The sequence below is a fragment of the Typopeltis vanoorti genome, chromosome 12 (assembly GCF_054136105.1).
Source record: "Typopeltis vanoorti isolate ZY-2024b chromosome 12, IOZ_Tvanoo_1.0, whole genome shotgun sequence".
Taxonomy (NCBI): domain Eukaryota; kingdom Metazoa; phylum Arthropoda; class Arachnida; order Uropygi; family Thelyphonidae; genus Typopeltis; species Typopeltis vanoorti.
In genome coordinates, this window is record NC_143560.1 from 12,942,502 (window position 1) to 12,962,970 (window position 20,469).

Here is a 20,469-nt window from a genome sequence, read left to right on the forward strand (position 1 = left end):
TCTTTTGACTTCTTGGAGGCCTGAATAATAATAATAATAATAATAAATACCAGCTACAGTCTTTAGACTTACCTGGTGTTTACTTGGCCCCTTGTAGTTGTAAACTATCCTACTATGGCCAGACCAAACAAGAACAGCCAACATCAGAATTGCTGATCATAAGGACTTGATCCATTTCCATCACCACAACTACTTCAGGACTTGCTGACCATGCTTTAGATACCTGCCATAGAATATGCTGGAAAAAAAGCCATACTCCACTGCAGTAAATATAAATACGAAAGATTTTTCCTTATATCTGCTTCTACCTTACAAAGCTGTCCTAACCTCAACAAATTTGGTTGCATGAAACTGGCCCAAATTTAGGAAGCTCTCATCCTCCACACTTTAGCCCAACAGTCAAAGACGTCCAGTTTAGCTCACTAGAGGCTACTGTTTAGCATATGCTGGGGAAAAAAGCCTTACTCCATTGCATTAAATATAATATGAAAGACTTTTCCTTATATCTGCTTCTACCTTACGAAGCTGACCTAACCTCAACAAATTTGGTTACATGAAACTGCCCCAAATTTGGGAAGCTCTCATTTACACTTTACACTTTAGCCCAACAGCCAAGGAAGTCCAATTTAGCCCACCAGAGTCCACTATTTATTACTCCAAGTTTACTCTCTGTTGACATGCTTTATCTTCATTACTTAATAGTGCCTGCATGCACATGTCTTATGTTTTTTATTCCCCGATGATGGCAATTTGACTTTTCCGAAATATTGGAAGTATTAATTAAATTTATTTTAGTTAATATAGTAGTCCACCTTGTAATTTCCTTAAAAAATACAGCTGAATAGTTGCGTATAAGCCTTATACATTACTAGATCCAATGTTCTTCATCTCTCCTATCACAGGTTGCTTAAGGTAGTTATCTCTGAGTAATTCTATAAATTCATTTCGCCTTGTCCTGCATGCTTTCTCTTAACTCCACTGTAATCCTGATGGTAGAAAACAGTACCCATAATAGCCCTCCTTTATCCATAAGATTCACAGTCCTTGTTATATGATCCTAGTCCATAGTAGCACTGAATTGGTGTTTTCTCCTGCTAATCTTTATCTCTCTTTCACACCATGCAGCATCATTGGAAATTTTTACTCTGGTTAGATTTAATTCTTCTATGGGCATTAATAGTACAATAAATCACTTCATCTTGTCTGACCTCCCTGAATAAACTGAACTCATCGCATTCTGTTCCTGTAAAAGTATTCTGTTCTGTTAGCCAGGTCTCAGGTTTCACTTTATCTACCAATGCCAAGAACTTGTCTTTATTCCTGATGCTTCTTGCATTTAGTGTATACACGACAGCTGGCTACCAGACTGCTAAATTGATTCTTTAGTAATTCTCTCTTTCTTCTTTCTCTCTCTCTATCTCTTTACACTCACAATTTTTATCATTGTATGAAAGTCATAATATATGCATCCATATTTCCTGTTCATTTCATGATAATTCTATTATAGTCTGGCCACAGTTGCAAGAACACTAGCTGGCACAGTGCCAAGAAGAGTCAATTGAAGGAGAGAAAGGAATAAGGCAATGTACAAATTCATCACCAACACACAAAATCACATGCTTTATATGTAAAATTTTCCAACTGCTATACAAGCAAAATAGTTACCACTTTAAAAACGAGAACTGTCATAAAAGAAGAGCTAATTTTCCAATGTGTAATAATAAACAGCTATCCCTTGATACACATTGATTACCCTATTATTGGAATGAATTTGCCTTCTTCTGCGATGTGCACAAGTGTCAAGGGGTCTCGCATCTGTGATCAGACTGTAGTTGATGGTCCAGGATGATAATCTATTATTATTATTTTTTTTTTTTTTAATAGTAACAGTCACAAAAATCATGACTTCACATAGACTTGATTGATGTCTTGTGCTGGATTAAACAATAATGAGATGTTGAAATGATCATAAACAATCATAGATTCTAGTTGCAATTTAAGTTATGTAAAGTGGCCCTAGTTTACAGGCAAACAGCAAGGAGAAGCTAAACAACAAGAAAAATTCTCAGAAAAGAGTTAAAAAAAGTTTCACAGAAGCATATTATTATATTTGAGTGAGAGCAGTGGAACAGTAATTTGATAATAAATGATGATTTCTTTTGGATTGAGCTGAGTGTAGCACAACTTCCTAGTTGCAGAATGGATGTACCAGTAGAATAGGTAAACAAATAAAGATGAATTTAGCTTTATAGCACATTTTTAAGCACATTTACATTTTTAAGCACATTTACATAATTTCATAAAGATGTATATCATATAAATCATTATTAATTAAATTTTCCTCTCTTTCAGTGTGGCTTGATAACAGAACATCTTGTATTGTAGAGAAGTTAACTAATAATACACCACTGAAAACTAAAGAATATTTAAAAGTGAGTGTATGTGTGTGTGTATATATATGTGTGTGTGTGTGTGTGTGTGTGTGTGTGTGTGTGTGTGTGTGTGTGTGTGTGTGTGTGTGTGTACGCATACACACAAATAAAATACAAATAATCATCTGTTAATCTTGTAATTGTATTTGTGAGATATGTAGTGTTGGATAGATTTATGAGGGTGGCCTGAAAAGTTCTTGGCCAAACAATGAAAAAATGAATTTATAAGTTCAAAATTATTTTTATCTTTCAACATAATCTCCCTTAAGACTAATACATTTATTCCAATGATGCTCCAGTGTCATTATTCCGTCCCTGTAGTGGTTCTCGGTAAGATCTCAAAATACCCTTCTACAGTTGCAATCACCTCTTGATTTGAAGAAAAATGCTGACCAGCGAGGAATAGTTTTAGTTTTGGGAAGAGATAGAAGTCAGAGGGACCTAAATTTGGGGAATAGGGTGGATGTTCCAACAATTCATAGCGATTTTTTCCTTCTTCAAACCGAGTCTTTTCTCATGAATTTTTTCATCTAGTCTAGTTAAAAGATCGGAATAATATTCCCCAGTTATTGTTTTACCCTTTTCAAGATAATTAATAAACAAAATGCCTTTAGCATCCCAAAACACTGATGTCATGACCTTTCCTGCTGATGGAACCGACTTTGTCTTCTTTGGTGCTGAACAACCAACATCTGTCCAATGTTTTGACTGCTGTTTGGATTCTGGTGTGTAATGGTGAATCCAAGTCTCATCCATAGTAATAAATTGATGCACAAAATCAGTTTTATTCTTGTTAAAACGCTCCAAGCACTGTTCAGAGATTTTCATGCAAGTGCGTGCCACCCATCTTGTGCAAAGCTTTTTCATTTCCAATTCTTCAAGCAAAATATATCCTACATGTTCTTTTGAAACGTCTATGGTCTCAGCAATTTCACACACTTTGACTCACCTGTCATCCAATCATATTGTGCATTTGATCAATGATTTCTGGTGTTGTTACACTTTTTGGACGTCCTTCACGTGGGTCATCTTCAAAGCTAGTACTGCCATGTTTAAACTCGCCAGCCCATTTCTTAATTGTAAAAAATGAAGGAGAAGAGTGCCCATAAACTTTTATGAACTTCAAATGAATTTCTTTTGCCGTTAAACCTTCTTTTACAAAGAATTTCATAACTGCACAATACTCAATTTTATCCATTTCAAGGGATACAGGCAACACTTTTGCTCAAGTAGTTTATATAAAACAAACTACTTGATAGAATAACTTGCAATATCACATGGATGATCGAGGCCGAGAACTTTTCAGACCACCCTTGTATTTAAGAATACTTGATAAAAGGCTAAGAAAAATTATGGAAGGGAAACATGGATAAGAACAAGCTGGGTTCAGGCCATATTTGGCCTGAGGTTATCATGATCTGATTTTCACTTTAAGATAAACAGTTGAGAAATATGAATATAACAGAGATCATTATTTAAATTTTGTAAATATGGAAGATTTATGTGATAAGGTGCCAAAAGAAAAGCTGTTCAAAACACTACAATTTTATGGCGTAAATGGGACATTATATCAAGCTTACATAGTCTGTAATAAATTTGGTATGAAAATCAGTAATAAAAATTGTTTATAAAAAAAAGAAAGGCTATGAAGATAGGCAGAACATTAAAAACATCAACTGCATCCTGAACGAAGAACTTATGTGAATAAATAAACCATTTCAGCTGTTTAGGCACAAATTTTACTGATGATTGCAAATGTATGGAAATAGAGAGCAGAATTAACAAAGCTGGTAGGAAGTTAACTGTAGAAATTTATATGGAATAAGAGAAAATTAGTCAAAACACACCACTTGTATAGAAGACAGTATTAAATCCAGTTTTATCTTATGGACCTGAGAGCTGATTTAGAAATAAAACACTTGATCAAAGAATGTAGATCACAGATATGAGAGTTATGAGAAAGTTCACAACAATGGCAAGGATATTAGGAAGAAATTGCCAACTTTGTTAGCACTAGGAATGTATGAGCCAATCTTATCTGAGGTGGTATGGTCACTTAAACAGAATGGGAGGAGAAGTTTGCAAAAGAAGTGTTTTTTGCCAGGATGGCAGGAAAAAGACCCAGATGAAGGGCCCAAGATCTAGGTGGATTGATACAGTGAATAGTGTCTTAGAAGACCGAAATATAAGCTCTAACAGTATTGGAGTCCTGACTGATAAGAGATTAATTTGGTGGAGAATTGTCATTAGGAAAGTCATAATAATGTGAATTCTTCATGCATTACTATGATGATATTCTGTGCAGCTATGAGGGTACATATCAGGAATTTAATGTTGATGATTGATTTTTGCCATGTTGCTGTTGACTTTTATTCCACGACTTTTATGTCTCTAATATTAACAGCTACCTGCCTACTAAGAAGAACCGTTAGTTCAAGATGGTCCTGTCTGGTAGGGCCACCTTAAAACTGAACTAATTAAAGGCTCGTCTAACTGTGCCTTAAACTGATTCAATGTGACTACATTCACAACACACTCAGGCAATGCATTCCACTCACCATCCACTCTCCATTCTAAATTATGGTTTTGAGTACTATGGCTTTAGAAGAAAAGGAAAGTGGTCCTAGTGTAAGCAAACAAAGTTTGCGCCTGAAAATATCTTCAGGACTGAGGTAAGGTGGTGCAACTCCGAGCAAAGGTGGACCAAACTCTCATCACCTTGTCTCAGTATCTCCCATAATATAAAGCACATCTCCTTGCGGACATGTATACTGCTATGCATTAAGGGAAGGGCCACTACCCAGACCGGTTTCGACCTTTATTGAGGTCTTGTCAGTGGGAGGCAAACTTTGTTTGCTTACACTTGGATAAAGGATTAAACTAAATTTATTATAATCTCGGAAAGTGGTCCTATTTTCCAGTCTCCTAAGGTTTTAGTGTTCTTGTATATAAGTTCTTGAACTGGTAATATTGGGTAAGTGGAGAAGGAAATTCCAAGTATAATGAGGAGTTCTCTCTTAGTGGTTAATCCAAAAGGAATGCTTCCAAGATCCCACTTTCCAAAAACTTTTAATTTTGTGTTGTTTGCATTAGTAGTTAATTGACTTATCCTGCTGAATTTTTCCACAATACCAAAAAAGATATATATGGAATCATAATCCTTCAAAATACTCACTACATCATTGGCATATGCTAATACATTATTTTCCTTCATAGTTGAAGAAACTGTTATTCTCACACAGTATGTGTATTGTCGACTTCTTGTAAGAAAGGTACAAGATCCAATGAAAAGAGCAATGGACTAAGAGGGCAACCTTGCCTGGCTCCTTTTTGAATTTTGAACAGGTCTGATAGGAACCCATTAATTAGGAGGTCAGTAGTTGAATTGGCATAGACTCCTTTGATAACAGAGCAGCTTTTTATCCACACCAATTTTGCTGGAGGATGTGGAACAGAGAGGGATTCCAGACATTATTAAATGCTTGAGTAAGGTCTACTGATAACTTCAATTTCATGCCTATCATTCTTGATTTGGAAGCTAGTTATTTTCGTTTCATGTAGATGATAATTGTACTAAGAAAACTTTGAATCAGTAAACTTTATTTTTTCTTTAATTGTATCTCTCTTTCCCTTTATTAGCATGAGATGGTTCTTCATAGTTCATAAACTCTTCTGATTGAAGCTTCTTCATTTGATTATCTGCAACCTTCCCTGTCTTTACATTTTTTATTATTTCTTTTTCTTTTAGATGTAATTCCTTTAATTTTGTTTATCCTCAGTTTTTTTTATTAATTCATCTTTCCTTTTTGATGATCTTGTTTGCATATTTAGTTCTTTCAGTTGTTTTACTTTTCTGTTTCTTCTCCAATTACTCCTTGTAGAACAGTTTTGTGTGTTTGCTTTTCATCTTGTATCTGCTCATTTCTTATACTAGGTTCATTATTGGTAATTTCAACGGATGTTGTTCCATCTATATTTGACTGGGAAAGTGGTTCCTACATTTCTGGAATTTTGGGGCTAATTTCTGGCTGATTTGGTCGCACACTTTTTGTGATTTTCCCAAGTGTAGTTTGTTTAAAAGCAGCATCTTTACTATAGTGAATTGGAAGATCAAGGAACTCTTCTCGATCTTCCAATTTCACTGCTCTAACAGTGAAAGTTCTGAAAGGATAGGTGTTAACGTACTGTTCAGAACTTTTGCAAACATGTGGGAAGGCTTATGTGTTTGTCGTACGTGTTGATTAATTTTAATGGTATAGATGAGAACAAAGACTGATAAGAAAATAACTATTTATTAACTTATTGCTGATATTTCGCTGGTATTCTATCCAGCATCTTCAGAGCAGCAAAATAGTTTGTCATAGTATGCGAGACAACAACAATCCAGTATAACAATGGGAGTAGTTTGTAATGTACAACACAAAGATTAAAAGAGGGAGAAAAAAAAAATGGAGAGAAAAAGCAGGTATGAATTTGGTCTTAAGATGACTTTTCCGAAATCTTTGGCAAATTTATACAGCCATATTTGTTGAGGTGTGGAGTATTTTTCAAGGCTTCTGTTGATTCCAGGAACAACCTCTCTGACTTATAAAAGCTTCTGTGCAGTACTTTTGTTTTTTTTTTTTCTAATTGATGCTGTGTGCAGGGGTAGCTAAAGCATGGTCTGCTAAGGAATCATCTCCTTCAGCATAGCACCATCCCATTAAATATTTAAAATTTGTGCTAAGCCTGAAAAGAAGATTTTGTTTTGTTCAGAATGCGGCATTATAATGTAGGGAGAGTATGATAAATTAAGAAAACATATCGGTGATGTGCAGGTAGCTTTATTGGTTGAAGCGGGAGGGAAATCAGCTAGACATGGTCCAGAATCAGTTACTTTTGCCAGTGTCAGATTGTATCCCCTAAGGTAGGAGGATAAATAAGGGGGATGAAATGGATGAGTCATGGAATTATGCAGCAGTTGCTGAGGACATTATGTGGAGGAGATATAAAAAACAGGGTATCCCTCAGCAGAATAAGCAATATAAGTTGCAATATAACAGGCTAGGTGATGAGTATAGCAAGGAAAGAGAAATTTTCATATAAAAGGAGTTTAGTTGAAGTAGTAAAGCAAACAAAACAAAACCCTCAAAAATTCTACATTATGTTAGTGGTAGAAGAAATGGTAAATATGGAAAACTCACTTTAGCTGGAGATGGAACATGAATCACATCTGCTGAAAATATAGTGGAAATATTTAATTCAATGAGTATTTCATTATTGTATTTCACGTAGGGGTTAGGAGTAGAGTTGAATAATAGTTATGAAAGAGGACAGAAGACCAACAGTTTGGAGTTGTTTAGGAAAGAAGTGTTTAGAATATTAAGTAACCTTGATGTTAATAAGGCTCTGAGACTGGAATGGATGTCACCATGTATATTATGGGAATGTGCAAAAGAGTTGGCAGTTCCCTTGATTTCACTGTTCATCAGACGTCTGGCAACATTAACAGTCCCAGATGAATGAAAAGAAGGAAAAATAGTGCCACTGCATAAGGGATAATCCAAGTCAGTAGTGTCACATTATAGGCCATTGTGTTTATCAAGTGTAGTGGTGAAGATGTAGAGAAGCTGGTTAGAGATAGAATACAAACCCAGATTAATCATAATGAAAATCTTTTGTGAGAATAGCTTGGGTTTGTTGTGGGGAGAGCATGCTTTAGTAACTTAGTTACATTTTATAATAGAGTAATAACTAGTATATTAAACAGAGGAAGTGCTTATATAGTGATTTATGTGGATTTTGCTAAAGCATTTGATGGTACCACATTATAAACTACTGTTGAAATTGAGCAGGATGGAGATGGATGGTTATTTGGTAGCTTGGATACAGGGATAGCTGACTGATAGGAGCCAGTAAGTTGTATATGAGATCGCAGTGTCCTGAAAAGGAAGATGTTGAGTGAGATACTATAGAGTTCTGCTCTGGGACCACTATAGTTCAGGGTGTGAGAGGAGATATTCAGTTGTTTGCTGATGGTGCTAAATTAGGAAGAGGAATGTCAATAAGTTCTGTTATAAGAGGATTTGAAAGGTTTAGTGTTTTGGGTTGAATTGGTGTTATTTCAGTGCTTGTGTAAAGTTATGCACTTTGGCCACAGAAGATGAAATGAGAGTTATCATGATCAGGGAATCTTGGTGAATAGGGAACTGAAATTCGGTAACACATTGTGAAAGTTGTAAGGGTTACCCAGAAGCTGCCATAATGTGATGAACACTGACATGTATGGATAACGAGGTGATAGTTCCACTATAAGGAATTAGGCCTTATTTGGATTTCTGTGCACAATCTTGTTACTTGGCTATAATGGTGATAAGGAAACATTGGAGAGAGTGCAGAGGCAGATAAATAAGACTGCCTAAAAACTGGAATATTGAGTATGTGAACAGATTGAGGAAATATGGTCTTTAGAGCTTGGTGGATAGGAAGAAGAGGAGAGGTCATATGATTGAGACATATAGTTGGTAAGAGAAGCCTATCAGGTATATATGCAGGGGAATTATTGTATAGGATAATGGGAGAATGAGAGGTCATCCCTGGAAACTCTGTAAAGGTCATGTGATCAACAAAGTAAAAAGAAGATTTTTTTACTTTGCAGGTGGTGAATGAGTGGACTACATTGCCACAATGGGTGGTGAGTGCTCCAACATTGATCTATGATAAATATTGTGTTCTGCGATTGTTTGACCTTCGTGAAATGAGTCTTCTGACTCCATGGAGTCTTGGAAGTAATACTGATATTAAATTGTTCAACAGATTTTCTGAATTTATGTTTTTTCATCCGTTTCAAGTAGGGAGGAGGAGATGTCCAGTTTATTTGCTTATAGAGGGCCCTTTGAGCATTTATTTATTTATTTATTCATATGGCATGAATAACAAAACATGCAGTATAATACAGTGTCACTTTAAAAACATATAAAATTAAACTCTTTACACTTGGATAAAGGATTAAACTAAATTTATTATAGTCTAACCAAGTGCAAAATAAACTTCCAACATCTTTCTCTAAATCCAGAGTAATTTAATTATAAGGTGGTACACCGGTTGGCAACTTGTATAAGTAAATATGACCTCTCTATTGCTTCTACCTTAGTATCACCACTCTGGGTCTGCCTCCCACTGATGGGACCTCAATAAAGGTCAAAACCAGTCTGGATAGTGGCCCTTCCCTTAATGCATAACATTATACATATCCTCAAGGAGATGTGTTTTGCATTATGGGAGATACTGAGATAGGAGTGATGTTTTCTTGCTCCACCTTTGCAACGAGTTGCCTGGTGTTGTACTACCTTACCCCAGTCCTGAAGATACTTTCAGGCACAAACTTTGTTTGCTCACACTTGGATAAAGGATTAAACTAAATTTATTATGACATACAGTATAATGTAGAATGTGGTACAATGCTTTATCTATCCCCCTTTCAAACTACACAATTTAATGTGGATTTACCAGAAAATTCTTTCTTTGGAACCAAACTGGAAGAGTCTGGCACATCTGCGTGGAGTGTCCCATTAACAGCCAGTTGACCCGTTTGTCTCGGGAAAACTGCAGCCCTGACTTGCAGCTTTCTGAATTCTGAAGAATAAGAATGCCTTACCCTTCCATGAACAGTCAAGAAACCATTCAGTCTGCAACTATTTTTCATCATTGCAAAATAGTGATATACAACTTTTATCTTCAGCACACAAGACCAGATAGCAAAACACCTTCACTGAGAGAGAGGCAGCTGACATCCTGCTTACAGACAAAAGGTGACAATTCGTCTTCTGGTTGAACATCATCGTCATCACTTCACTGAGAGAAGAAGACTTGAATGAAAGGAATTAGTGTCTGGCTGAGCAGAACAACAGCATCACAATCAAATTTTCAAACTAGCACCAATGTTACCTCCTTCCTACCATCACAAAAAAAAAAAAAACAAAAAGAGAAAAAAAAAAAAACCTGCTTATATGGACTAGTAGCTTATTTCTAAATGGGTAGTAAATGGAACATCATACAGTGCAATTCCAAATGTGTATTTAAGTTGTATTTAGAATGTAAGTAGGTACAAGGAAAATTGTTTGATGTAAAATCAGGTATAAGATTAGGACACATGCTATCTTAATTGCTTTTAATTATCTATAAATCACATTATGAAAGAATTTTGCATGAAACTTTATCAAAATTGGAGATATTCAAATTAGCAATTTACTTTTCTTTATGCAGATAATGCTATACTCTTAATAAATTCATTGAAAGTTTTCAGGTTTCTGTAATGAAATTGAATAACTACTAACCAATTTGGCATGAAAATCAGGAAGAAAAAGACAAAAACTATGAAAATAGGCATGAACATGGGAAAGCATCAATGAAGAGCCTGTAGAACAAGTAAAAAAAAAACATATTGGCATTTAGGAACACTTTAGTGAAGATATCAACTTAAATATGGAAATAAATTGCTATTAAACACAGTCATATGTTATTACTTGCAAGAAAGATCCTACTTCACTCCCTCTTGCTGTTGATAAATGTTTTGATATCCTTTCAAGATCAGTTCCTCCTTCTTGGGCTGACTTTCACATCCAGCTTATCTTGGCATAAACATATTATGTTGAGGCTCTTCAGTCTCTAACTTGTATTTGTATTTGTTCAAAACAGAATTTCTTCAGCTCAAATCCTAACACTTGATAAGAATTTTTGATTGTAAACAGAAGTAGGCAACCTGCCTCATAGGTGACTTTTCTCTCAGGGACTCCCTTCAAGTCACTTCCTCATATGTGCTCTTTCTACATTATGCCTAAAATTTTTTATAGATATTTTCATAGGCATTGCTTCCACTGAACTGGCCATTAGGCTGTGCAGTTAGCCAAGTGGTTACGCGCTCCGCAACCATATGCCTGGGAAAGGAGTGTCCTGCGTTCGATTCTCTTCACTGACTTGAGGAGCTAAGGATTTTTCTCAGACATAGCCAAGTTAGCCAGTCTAGGGTGTTGACTGCAGGGTTTTTCCCCCAGTTTATCTGGGGGTTTTCCTCCCGCAAACAGACAAACTGGTCTTAAAAACACAACGCTTCACACACACACAGTCACACATGGTTGAGTGTGGGGGTAACGACCCCACTTCGTTGTGAGTTATGAAACCCAAAAATGGAAGGCTAAGGCCCTACATGAGGCTGTAGTGCCAAAGAAGAAAGAAAGAAAAAAAGAACTGGCTATTATCATTTCTCTTTCTTCTATTCTTATATGAACTAGAGCAGCCACTGGTAAGCATCCATACACAGTTCAACTTCAGACACTTCAAATCATAATCTCATCTTCCTTCATTTCATACCTCTGTTTTTTGGAACAGCCATCCCCAATACTGTTTTTTCCAATTAGTGAAACCCCCCAACTTTTCCAGAAACTTGTTAACAGGTTGCTTCTTTGTCATCTCTTCTTTGTCTTTTTATTTCTTATGGTACAAAATGCTCCATTTTCAAAATGTCAAATTTTCATGTAGGATGTTGCACAGATTTAGCATGAAGGTAAAGAATGAATTGCATGGTTGCATTTATGATAAAACATTTAGAAATATATCACCTTGTGGTATTTTGTTTATCAAAACAACAAAAAAAATGATAATTTACTATTTTTTATCAATTCCATTGTACATTTTATTTTCTGGTGGAGTAATTTGAGAGAATGAAGAATATTTGATTCTGGTTCACTGTTTCTAGATAGTGATTATGTAGTATATCCTCATATCAATACTAGATAGAAAGTTTTAAGTTGTCTTGAGACAGTTTTTTCTAATATTTCCATGTATTTGTTTATCAGGTCTTCAGATCACAGTTTTTAAGAGGCATTGAAAGGCTATGTGAGAAAGCTGATAGCAAACAACATTTGACTCTATTCCATGTCTCACATTGTTAATAGCTCATTTAACATATCATTATCGTGACTGTATTGTATGTTTTTTTTTAAGTAATCCTGATAATTTTGAGTAGTGCAACTTTTTTGCATTTTATTACAAAAATAGACATTATTATTATTTGGACTGTATAATTTTTATAATTCAGATAATGGATTAGTAGCATAAGATAGAGTAAATGCATTATTTTATATTCAGGTTTTATTTTTATGCAGTGGTTATTTCTATTTTATGAGCTTGTATTTATTTTTCATTTTCCTTACAGAGAAAATGTGGTTTACCTATTTCCACTTATTTTAGTGCTCTTAAACTACAGTGGTTACTAGAAAATGTTCCAGAAGTTTCTCAAGCAGTAGACCAAGGAAGATGTATGTTTGGTACAGTTGATTCTTGGCTTATTTGGGTAAGTATGTCTCTTTCTTACTCTTTCAGAAACTTTTCTTCTACAAAGGTTACACATGTTATCAGACAGGATATGCTTGCTCTAGTTTCCTTGTTGTGATCCTAAACAACCACCTTTTTGTTATACTACCCAACCAACCAGGAAAAACTAGATATCTCCTTGTTACAAATACTCTTTGTTATTGCTATCATTATTATAAGATCTCTGCAGTTCAAAGAAGAGGGAGGTGAGAGATCTAGTAACTACAACATATGACACATCGATCAGCCATTCCATAAAAATAGGTTTGGAATGGGTGATTAGGTGTATCAAGCAGGGAACGCAAATCAAAAAGAGGTAAAAACAGAGGTAGAGGGTAGTTGCATAAGGAGTATGTTAGGCTAGGAGAGCAACAAACATAGTAAGAAAGAGAAAAATTGACATGCATGTCAAAAATGAATTTAGATAATCCTATTGGATGTACAGAATCGTTATAATTTTTTAATAATGATTCCACACATGAGAAGTTCATAATCCTATAGTATATCCTATATCATGTATGGTATGTTGATACCATGGATGAGCAGAAAGTTGAGGAGAAAGAGAGGAAGGAACTAAATTCACTTTTGACATGCACCAGCATGCATAGAAATGCTTAGGTGTTGATGGTTATTCATAACAATGCTCCATGGTATAAGCAGCACCAGAAGAAGAAGAAATAGTTAATTTTTTTTTTTTTACTAAATAGCCTAAGGAAATTACAACGTATACTAGGATATACATTAAAATAAATTTTAATACACTTCCAATATTTCGGCAACGTCATGATTGTTGATCTTGTTCTTCAAGTTAACAACTTCACCAATTTTTCAAACTGCAGGTGCAGGGAACTTTATACACTTCAGAAAGTGCAAGTAGATGAAGTTGATCCTTAGAAGAATGGAGGTACATCTTCTCAGATATACCTTAAATATAAGAGATAAAAAGTTTTGTTGTAATCTTGTGTGTTGGTTGTAGGAGTGATGTTGGAGACAAGCATTATGTTGTTTATTTTAGGAGTTGCAACCATTGGTTAAAAAAGTATTGCAAAGGTATATACAGTTTAGTTTCTAGGGCTATGTCATTAGAACAAATAGTCCTGGCTCTGGGTGTGAGTGTTTAAAGGATCAGCACCAGAGCTATTTGTTTTAATGACACAGCCTTAGAAAATGAACTCTGAACCTGTGCGACACTTTTTTTAGCAAATGACTGCAACTCTCATAACACATTCACATTGGGGTAATCGGCACTCTCCCACTGTCACCCTAATTATCTGGTGGTGTAAGAGAAAATATTGTCCTGCTGCAATTTCATGCTTGCATTTTGGCAGATGCACCTCATATCATGATATTTCTTTGACTGTAACCAAATCTGTGTGTGTGTGTGAGGGGGGGGCTAATACTAATATATTTGTTTTAGGATATATTAGAAAACAAGAAGGTGGGCGATTCATAACTGATGCCTATTCTGAAAATAGTCCCTCAAACTTGTACTAATAACTTCTGTTGCACATTTGTCTTTCTCCATGTAATTCTGTATGAAAAAATATTTGGTTGGTATATTTGAATGACTAAAAGGTGCAAATATGTGAACCATCATTAATAAGCCATGTGAGGATGGGAAAAATATAATTAATTAGCATTTGAGATATTTCAACGGGGGCCTTGTGTAACCAGGCGACGCCCCAGCTGGGGCGTCGCCTGGTTACACAAGGCCCCCGTTGTTTTCGCAAGGGAACAGGGTGAACAGCGAAAAGTCAGTTACTGGAACAAATTTGAAAGCACACCCCAACTCAACACACCAGAGTTAAAGATTGGTACTATCAACATAAGAAGCCTGAATGGCAAAGAAATGGAGCTAGCTGAGGAATTAGATAAGTACCAGATCGACATAATAGGGGTGACTGAAACAAAAAAGACAAAAACTGGTGAGATCTTTCTGAGCAATAAATACAAAATGTTATATTCAGGAAATGACAATCAAGGAAAAGAAGGAGTAGCCATAGTATTCAACACAAAATACGAGGCTAATCTTCTTGAATGGCAGTCAATTCTCAAATAGAGTAATGTGGGCAAATATGAGAATGGGGAACTGGACAATGGGATTTATTTGTGCCTATGGTCTCACAGAAGATTCTACTAAGATAGAATGGAGGAATTTTTTTGATGCTTTAGAAAGAGCAACTGACACAATGAAAAAGGAAAAGTTGGGGATCTAAATAGCAGAGTAGGAAATGATTGTCAGATGTACAAAAATATTATAGGAAAATTTGGAGAAAAGAGCAAAGCTAATAATAATGGCAAATATCTGTTGGATTTCTGCTCAGGACATGGACTGATTATTACTAACACCATGTTCCAACATAAAAATGTGCACACATACACATGGAGAGGCAAGGAATAAGAAAAGTCTCATTGACTGTGTTATTGTTGATAGTGATGTTTTCTCCCTTGTGCAGGACACCAGAGGATTTGAAATTGGAAGTGATCACTATTTAGTCTTGAGCAGGATAAAACTGAATTTCATATTGAAAAGAATAACATGTAAGAAAGTTTTAAAGTGAATAAAAGTTAAGCAGCTAGATGTGAACTGAAGACTAAAATACACAAAGATTATTGAAGAAAAAATAAAAGAGTTTGAGAACAGGAACCAAACTTTAGAGATTCACTGGCAAGCCTTGAAGAAAACCTTGATTGATTCAGCCAGAGAGGCATGTGGTGAGGTTGTGTGCAAGGATAGAAAAATCAGAACTCCATGGTGGACACAAGAAGGTAAAGAGGCAGTGAAGGATAAAAAGAAAGCATATCAAAAGTTCCTGGCAGATAAGTCAGCTTGTGCTCTTAGAGAATACACAGATAAATGTAAGAAAGCTAAACACTGAAACTAGCTAAACATAAGTCATGGGAGGACTTTGGCAGGAACATAGAAAATAAATATTAAGAAGGTGACAAAATATTCTGGTGGTTGTTGAAGATGCTTAGAATTGGAAGAAAGGATGCTGTAAAAGGAGTTAGAGATGATAAAGGTAACATGAAAACTGGAGAAAAAGATATCCTTGAAGTATGGAGTAATTACTTTGAAAAATTGCTAAATGAAACAAGCAGTGATAGCACAGTGGTAAAAAACACTCAACAGACATACAGTCAGGAATACATATCTATACTTGAAGTAGAAAAAACTATCAATGGCTTGAAATGTGGAAAGGCAGCAGGAGTAGATGATATTCGACCAGAAATGCTGAAGTATGGTGGTATAAAAGTCTTACAGTGGCTGCACTACATAGCTCAAAAGGCCTGGACAGAGGGACGAATTTCCGATCATTGGAGTAGAGAGCTCTACTCTACAAAGTACCCATATATAAAAAAGCGAAATAAAACTGAATGTGAGAATTACAGAGGTATTTCCCTACTGAGTGTTCCTGGCAAGATTTATGCAAGTATACTTGAGAAGCGGTTGAGAACAATAGTGGAAGGACAAGCTGGATTCAAACCAAATAGAGGCTGTCAGGATCAGATCTTCACTTTACAACAAATAGTTGAGAAAGCATGGGAATATAACAAAGATCTGTATTTAAGTTTTGTCGATGTGGAAAAGACATATGACAAGATGCCAAGAGAGAAGTTATTGAATATGCTACAGTTATATGGTATGAATGGAGCATTATATCAAGCAATAGTTAGTCTTTATTTGAGTTGTAAGTCAGCAGTTAGAATTGAAGGAAGTACAGGAAGATTGTTAATGTTAAATCTGGTGTGAGACAAGGATGTACATTATCCCCTCTGTTATTTATTATCTATATGGATCACATTATGAAAGAAAGTGGTATTAAACATGATATCAGAATTGGAGATGTTAATGTCAGCTCTTTGCTTTATGTGGACGATGTTATACTTCTAAATAAATCCGCTACAAGTTTGCAAGATTCCCTGACTAAATTGAATAACTGTTGTAATAGATATGGTATGAAGATCAGCAATAAAAAGACAAAGACAATGAAAATAGGTAGAATCGTTGTAAATGTCAACTGCGTTGTGAATGGAGAACCTGTGGAACAAGTAAAACATTTCAGCTACTTAGGCATGATTTTTAGTGAAGATGGTAAATTAAATATGAAAATAGTCAACAGAATCAACAAAGCTGGTATGGTAGGAAGTCAATTGAATAAATTCATATGGAATAAGAGAGAAATTAGTCGGAACACTAAATTAGCTGTATACAAAACAGTGTTCAAACCAGTTTTAAATTATGGATCTGAGAGCTGGGTCAGAAGTAAAACACTTGACCAAAGAACTAGAGACTGCAGATATGAGAGTCCTGAGAAAGATTAGAAGCATGAACAGATGGCATCAATGGCAATATGATATTAAAAATGAGGATATTAGGAAAGAACTTGACATTGTCAGCATCCAGGAATGCAGTAGCAGAGCTAATCTCAGGTGGTGTGGTCATTTAAACAGAATGGGCGAGGAAAGATTGGCAAAACAAGTGTTCTCTACCAGGTTGGCAGGAAAACGACCCAGAGGAAGACCAAGATATAGGTGGTTTGATAGGGTACAAGGTGCCTTAGATGATAGAAATATAAGATCTGATAATGTTGGAGTCTTGACAAGTAACAGACTGATTTGGAGGAAAATTGTAGATAGGAAGTTAGTAATGATGTAAATTTTTCATGTAGTACTATCATATCCTGTACACCTCTTTAGGATACACGTCAGGAATTTGATGATGATGATGATTATATCCACATCTGACTGGAGTCATGAATATTTTTTCATATTCAGATAAAAATGTAGTTTGCCCTTTGCTTTTGGGCACCAGTGTCTTTAGATTGTTAGTTACATTAGTCTTTTGATTCTGTGCCTTCTCAGCAAACAATAGCCTTTCTAAATGCCTAACACAAACTCATTCATATGGGTTTGGTGTTAGGTGTCAACTTTAAACAATTCCAACTCTCCTTGAAATTCACTCCATTGAATTTCAAGGAGATATCGTGCCCTTCTTGCACAACTTAGCCATCTTGCTATTCATTATCTCTGCTCTCTTCTCAATTCACAATTGTCGTATCTGGGCAACATGCTAATGACTTTTCCAACAACACTATTATCCTTTATCAAAAAAAAAAAAAAAAAAGTCCTCAAGTCTCTATCAACATTCTTTTTTTTCACGAAGTCATTTGTGTACATAACTATCATTAATTCTGATGATCTCTCTTTTCTTCTCTGTAAGGCATCGGCTATTTGTTTCATTGTTCCATGAAGAGCATCTTTTGTTTACTTTATTAGTTATGACACCTCTAATGATTGAGTCCTCATACAATGATATATGGTTATCCTTTGGCTCTTTCTTCATAACACTAACTTCGTTCTTCTCATTTACATCAACCAATCTCTTCTTTAGGTGTTTAATCTCATCTTCCAGATGCTTAATTTCACTTCTCATTTTCACTAATTCTTCCCTTATCTCTTCTACTATTCTCCCGATTCTAGCTCCCATTTCTAGTCACTCTAACCTCTCAATACACTTTTCACATATGAGGGGTCTGGAAATTATGATAAACACCTAGGTCAAAAATGATATTTTTTCAACTGATATAACCACAAGAAGAAACATGCGAGAATATAAGATATAAGAACATTATTTACTGGTAACTCTGTTATCAGTATGTTCTTTCTAGTAGTTAGATCAGTTGCTTTAATATCATTTTTGTCTAGGTATTTATCAGAACTTTCCAGATTCCCCCGTACATTAATGCTTTCCTTCTTTTCATTCACTAACCATCCACAAATCTTTCATATTTTTGGTGCATACCTTCATGCTGTAGCTTTCCATGCCTATGCACTTCTTTACTGATGCCATTTTTCTGAAGCAGTAAGAATAAAGTATAAGGAAAAGCAATTGGAACAAGTAGCAAAAACATAATAAACAAATAAAATAAACACTACTGAAGGACACTTGTATCCATTATGAAAAAGCATAGCACAATTTATGATAAAAAGCCACGCCATACACTATTTAAAAAAAAAAAAATTTCTTAGTACAGCTCAAATCCACCACTATGTTCACTTGTGACACTAGAGACACACATTTTATTGCAATTAAACTCTTTCTTTCTTTGTAATTGAGCTCATTATGAAGATAACACCGACTATTGGCAACTTGAAATGTAACTTGTTTACATCAATGTAGAAAGGTTAACCAGACAGTCAGTTGTTTTAGGTCTGGGCTAAATACAGTAACTGTAACTATAGTTCAAGCAAAGAATTAACAAGCTATGAATGAAATACTTTAATAAAAATAGCAAGGCTAATTACAACTGGATGTCAATAATAGGAATTTCTGATTTGCTGATGTAATGATGTAAAAAAATGATAACGAATTTATAATTTTTTTTATTTTTATTGGTTATTTATTTTTTGTTATCTATCTCAGAGTGGTAGTTAACTTCATAAATCTAATGTAATGAATTTATGCAAATAAACTTCTAATGCAAGTATTCCATTGTAGTATTTTATTTAAATGTCAGCTTTTGTTTCAATCCATTAAAGAAATTTAATTTATTTTATCTCTACTGAAATATTGTTTGTTTATTTATTTTTTTAACTGAAGAGTTTTCCTTATTTTAGCATTGTAATTTGACATTTAAATAGTGAATTTGTATATAATTATTATTTTCAACATGAACTGTTTTCTTATGAATTGCATGTTTTTTTTTATCTTAGATTTGCTTGACATTTTTTAATATTTTATAAATGCTGTAGCATAGTTATAAATTATTGATATAAAATTACATTTTCATTTGTTACTATAACTGCAGTTATGAACAAGATAAAACAAATACTATAGCATTTTAGTTTTAAAACTGAAGGCAGGAAAGGCTCCTGTAGTTTGCAGGTGACCTTTCACCTACTAATCATAGATGTATCTTCAAAGCATGCCACTGAAAAAAAAATTCATGTTTTTTTTTATTTTCCAATAATTCCACTTGGCATTGGCATCAAAATTTTTATTATTATTATTTTCTCGACTTTCATGGATTTACAAGACTCATCATGGTGTGTGTGTGGGGGGGGGGTCAACACCAGTGAAAAGAAAGTCTATCATACTACTCCTTATGGCTTTGATCCTTGTCCTTGATCCTTCCCCTTGTTCTACCATACGCAAAATCTCAGTGTTAATAAGATAATCCTTCAACAACTTAAATGTCTCAATCATATCCCCCTTTGTCTTCTATCCACCAAACTGCAGTCTGCATGCACTCAGCCTATCCTTATAATTAGCATTGTACAAACCTGATGTCATTTTTGTTATGTCTGTGCACCCTCTCCAAGGTTACTTCATCCCCTTCATACCTTGATGACCAGATCTGAGCACTGAAATCCAGATGTTGTCTGATCAAAGCTTTATACAATGGAACCATCACACTTTCATCTCTCGTGGTAATGCCCTCCTCAACATTGCAGCAGTTCTCTTAGATATCTTCGTAACATTTGCAGTGTGTCCTTGGAACTTCAAATCTCTATCCACAATCACCACACCACAAGATTCCTTTCTTCCTCTACTTCCAGTATAATTCTACCAAGTGAATATGAAGCATCCCATCCCATAATTTGTAAGGTTTTTAAATTGATCCCGAATTTCAAAACCTTACATTTAGTTGCATTAAACTGAAATCTCCATTCTTGGCCCATC

General features: G+C 35.0%; 1 protein-coding gene across 1 annotated transcript in view; it reads left to right on the top strand.

Moving 5' to 3' along the window:
• LOC150100586 (glycerol kinase 3-like) overlaps nt 1-20,469 on the top strand; it is a 473,098-nt gene that overhangs the window by 158,614 nt on the left and 294,015 nt on the right. The window contains exons 5-6 of the mRNA XM_090401838.1: nt 2,353-2,432; nt 12,625-12,762. Coding sequence (XP_090257964.1) covers nt 2,353-2,432; nt 12,625-12,762 — 218 coding nt within the window. The remainder of the gene's footprint in view (nt 1-2,352; nt 2,433-12,624; nt 12,763-20,469) is intronic.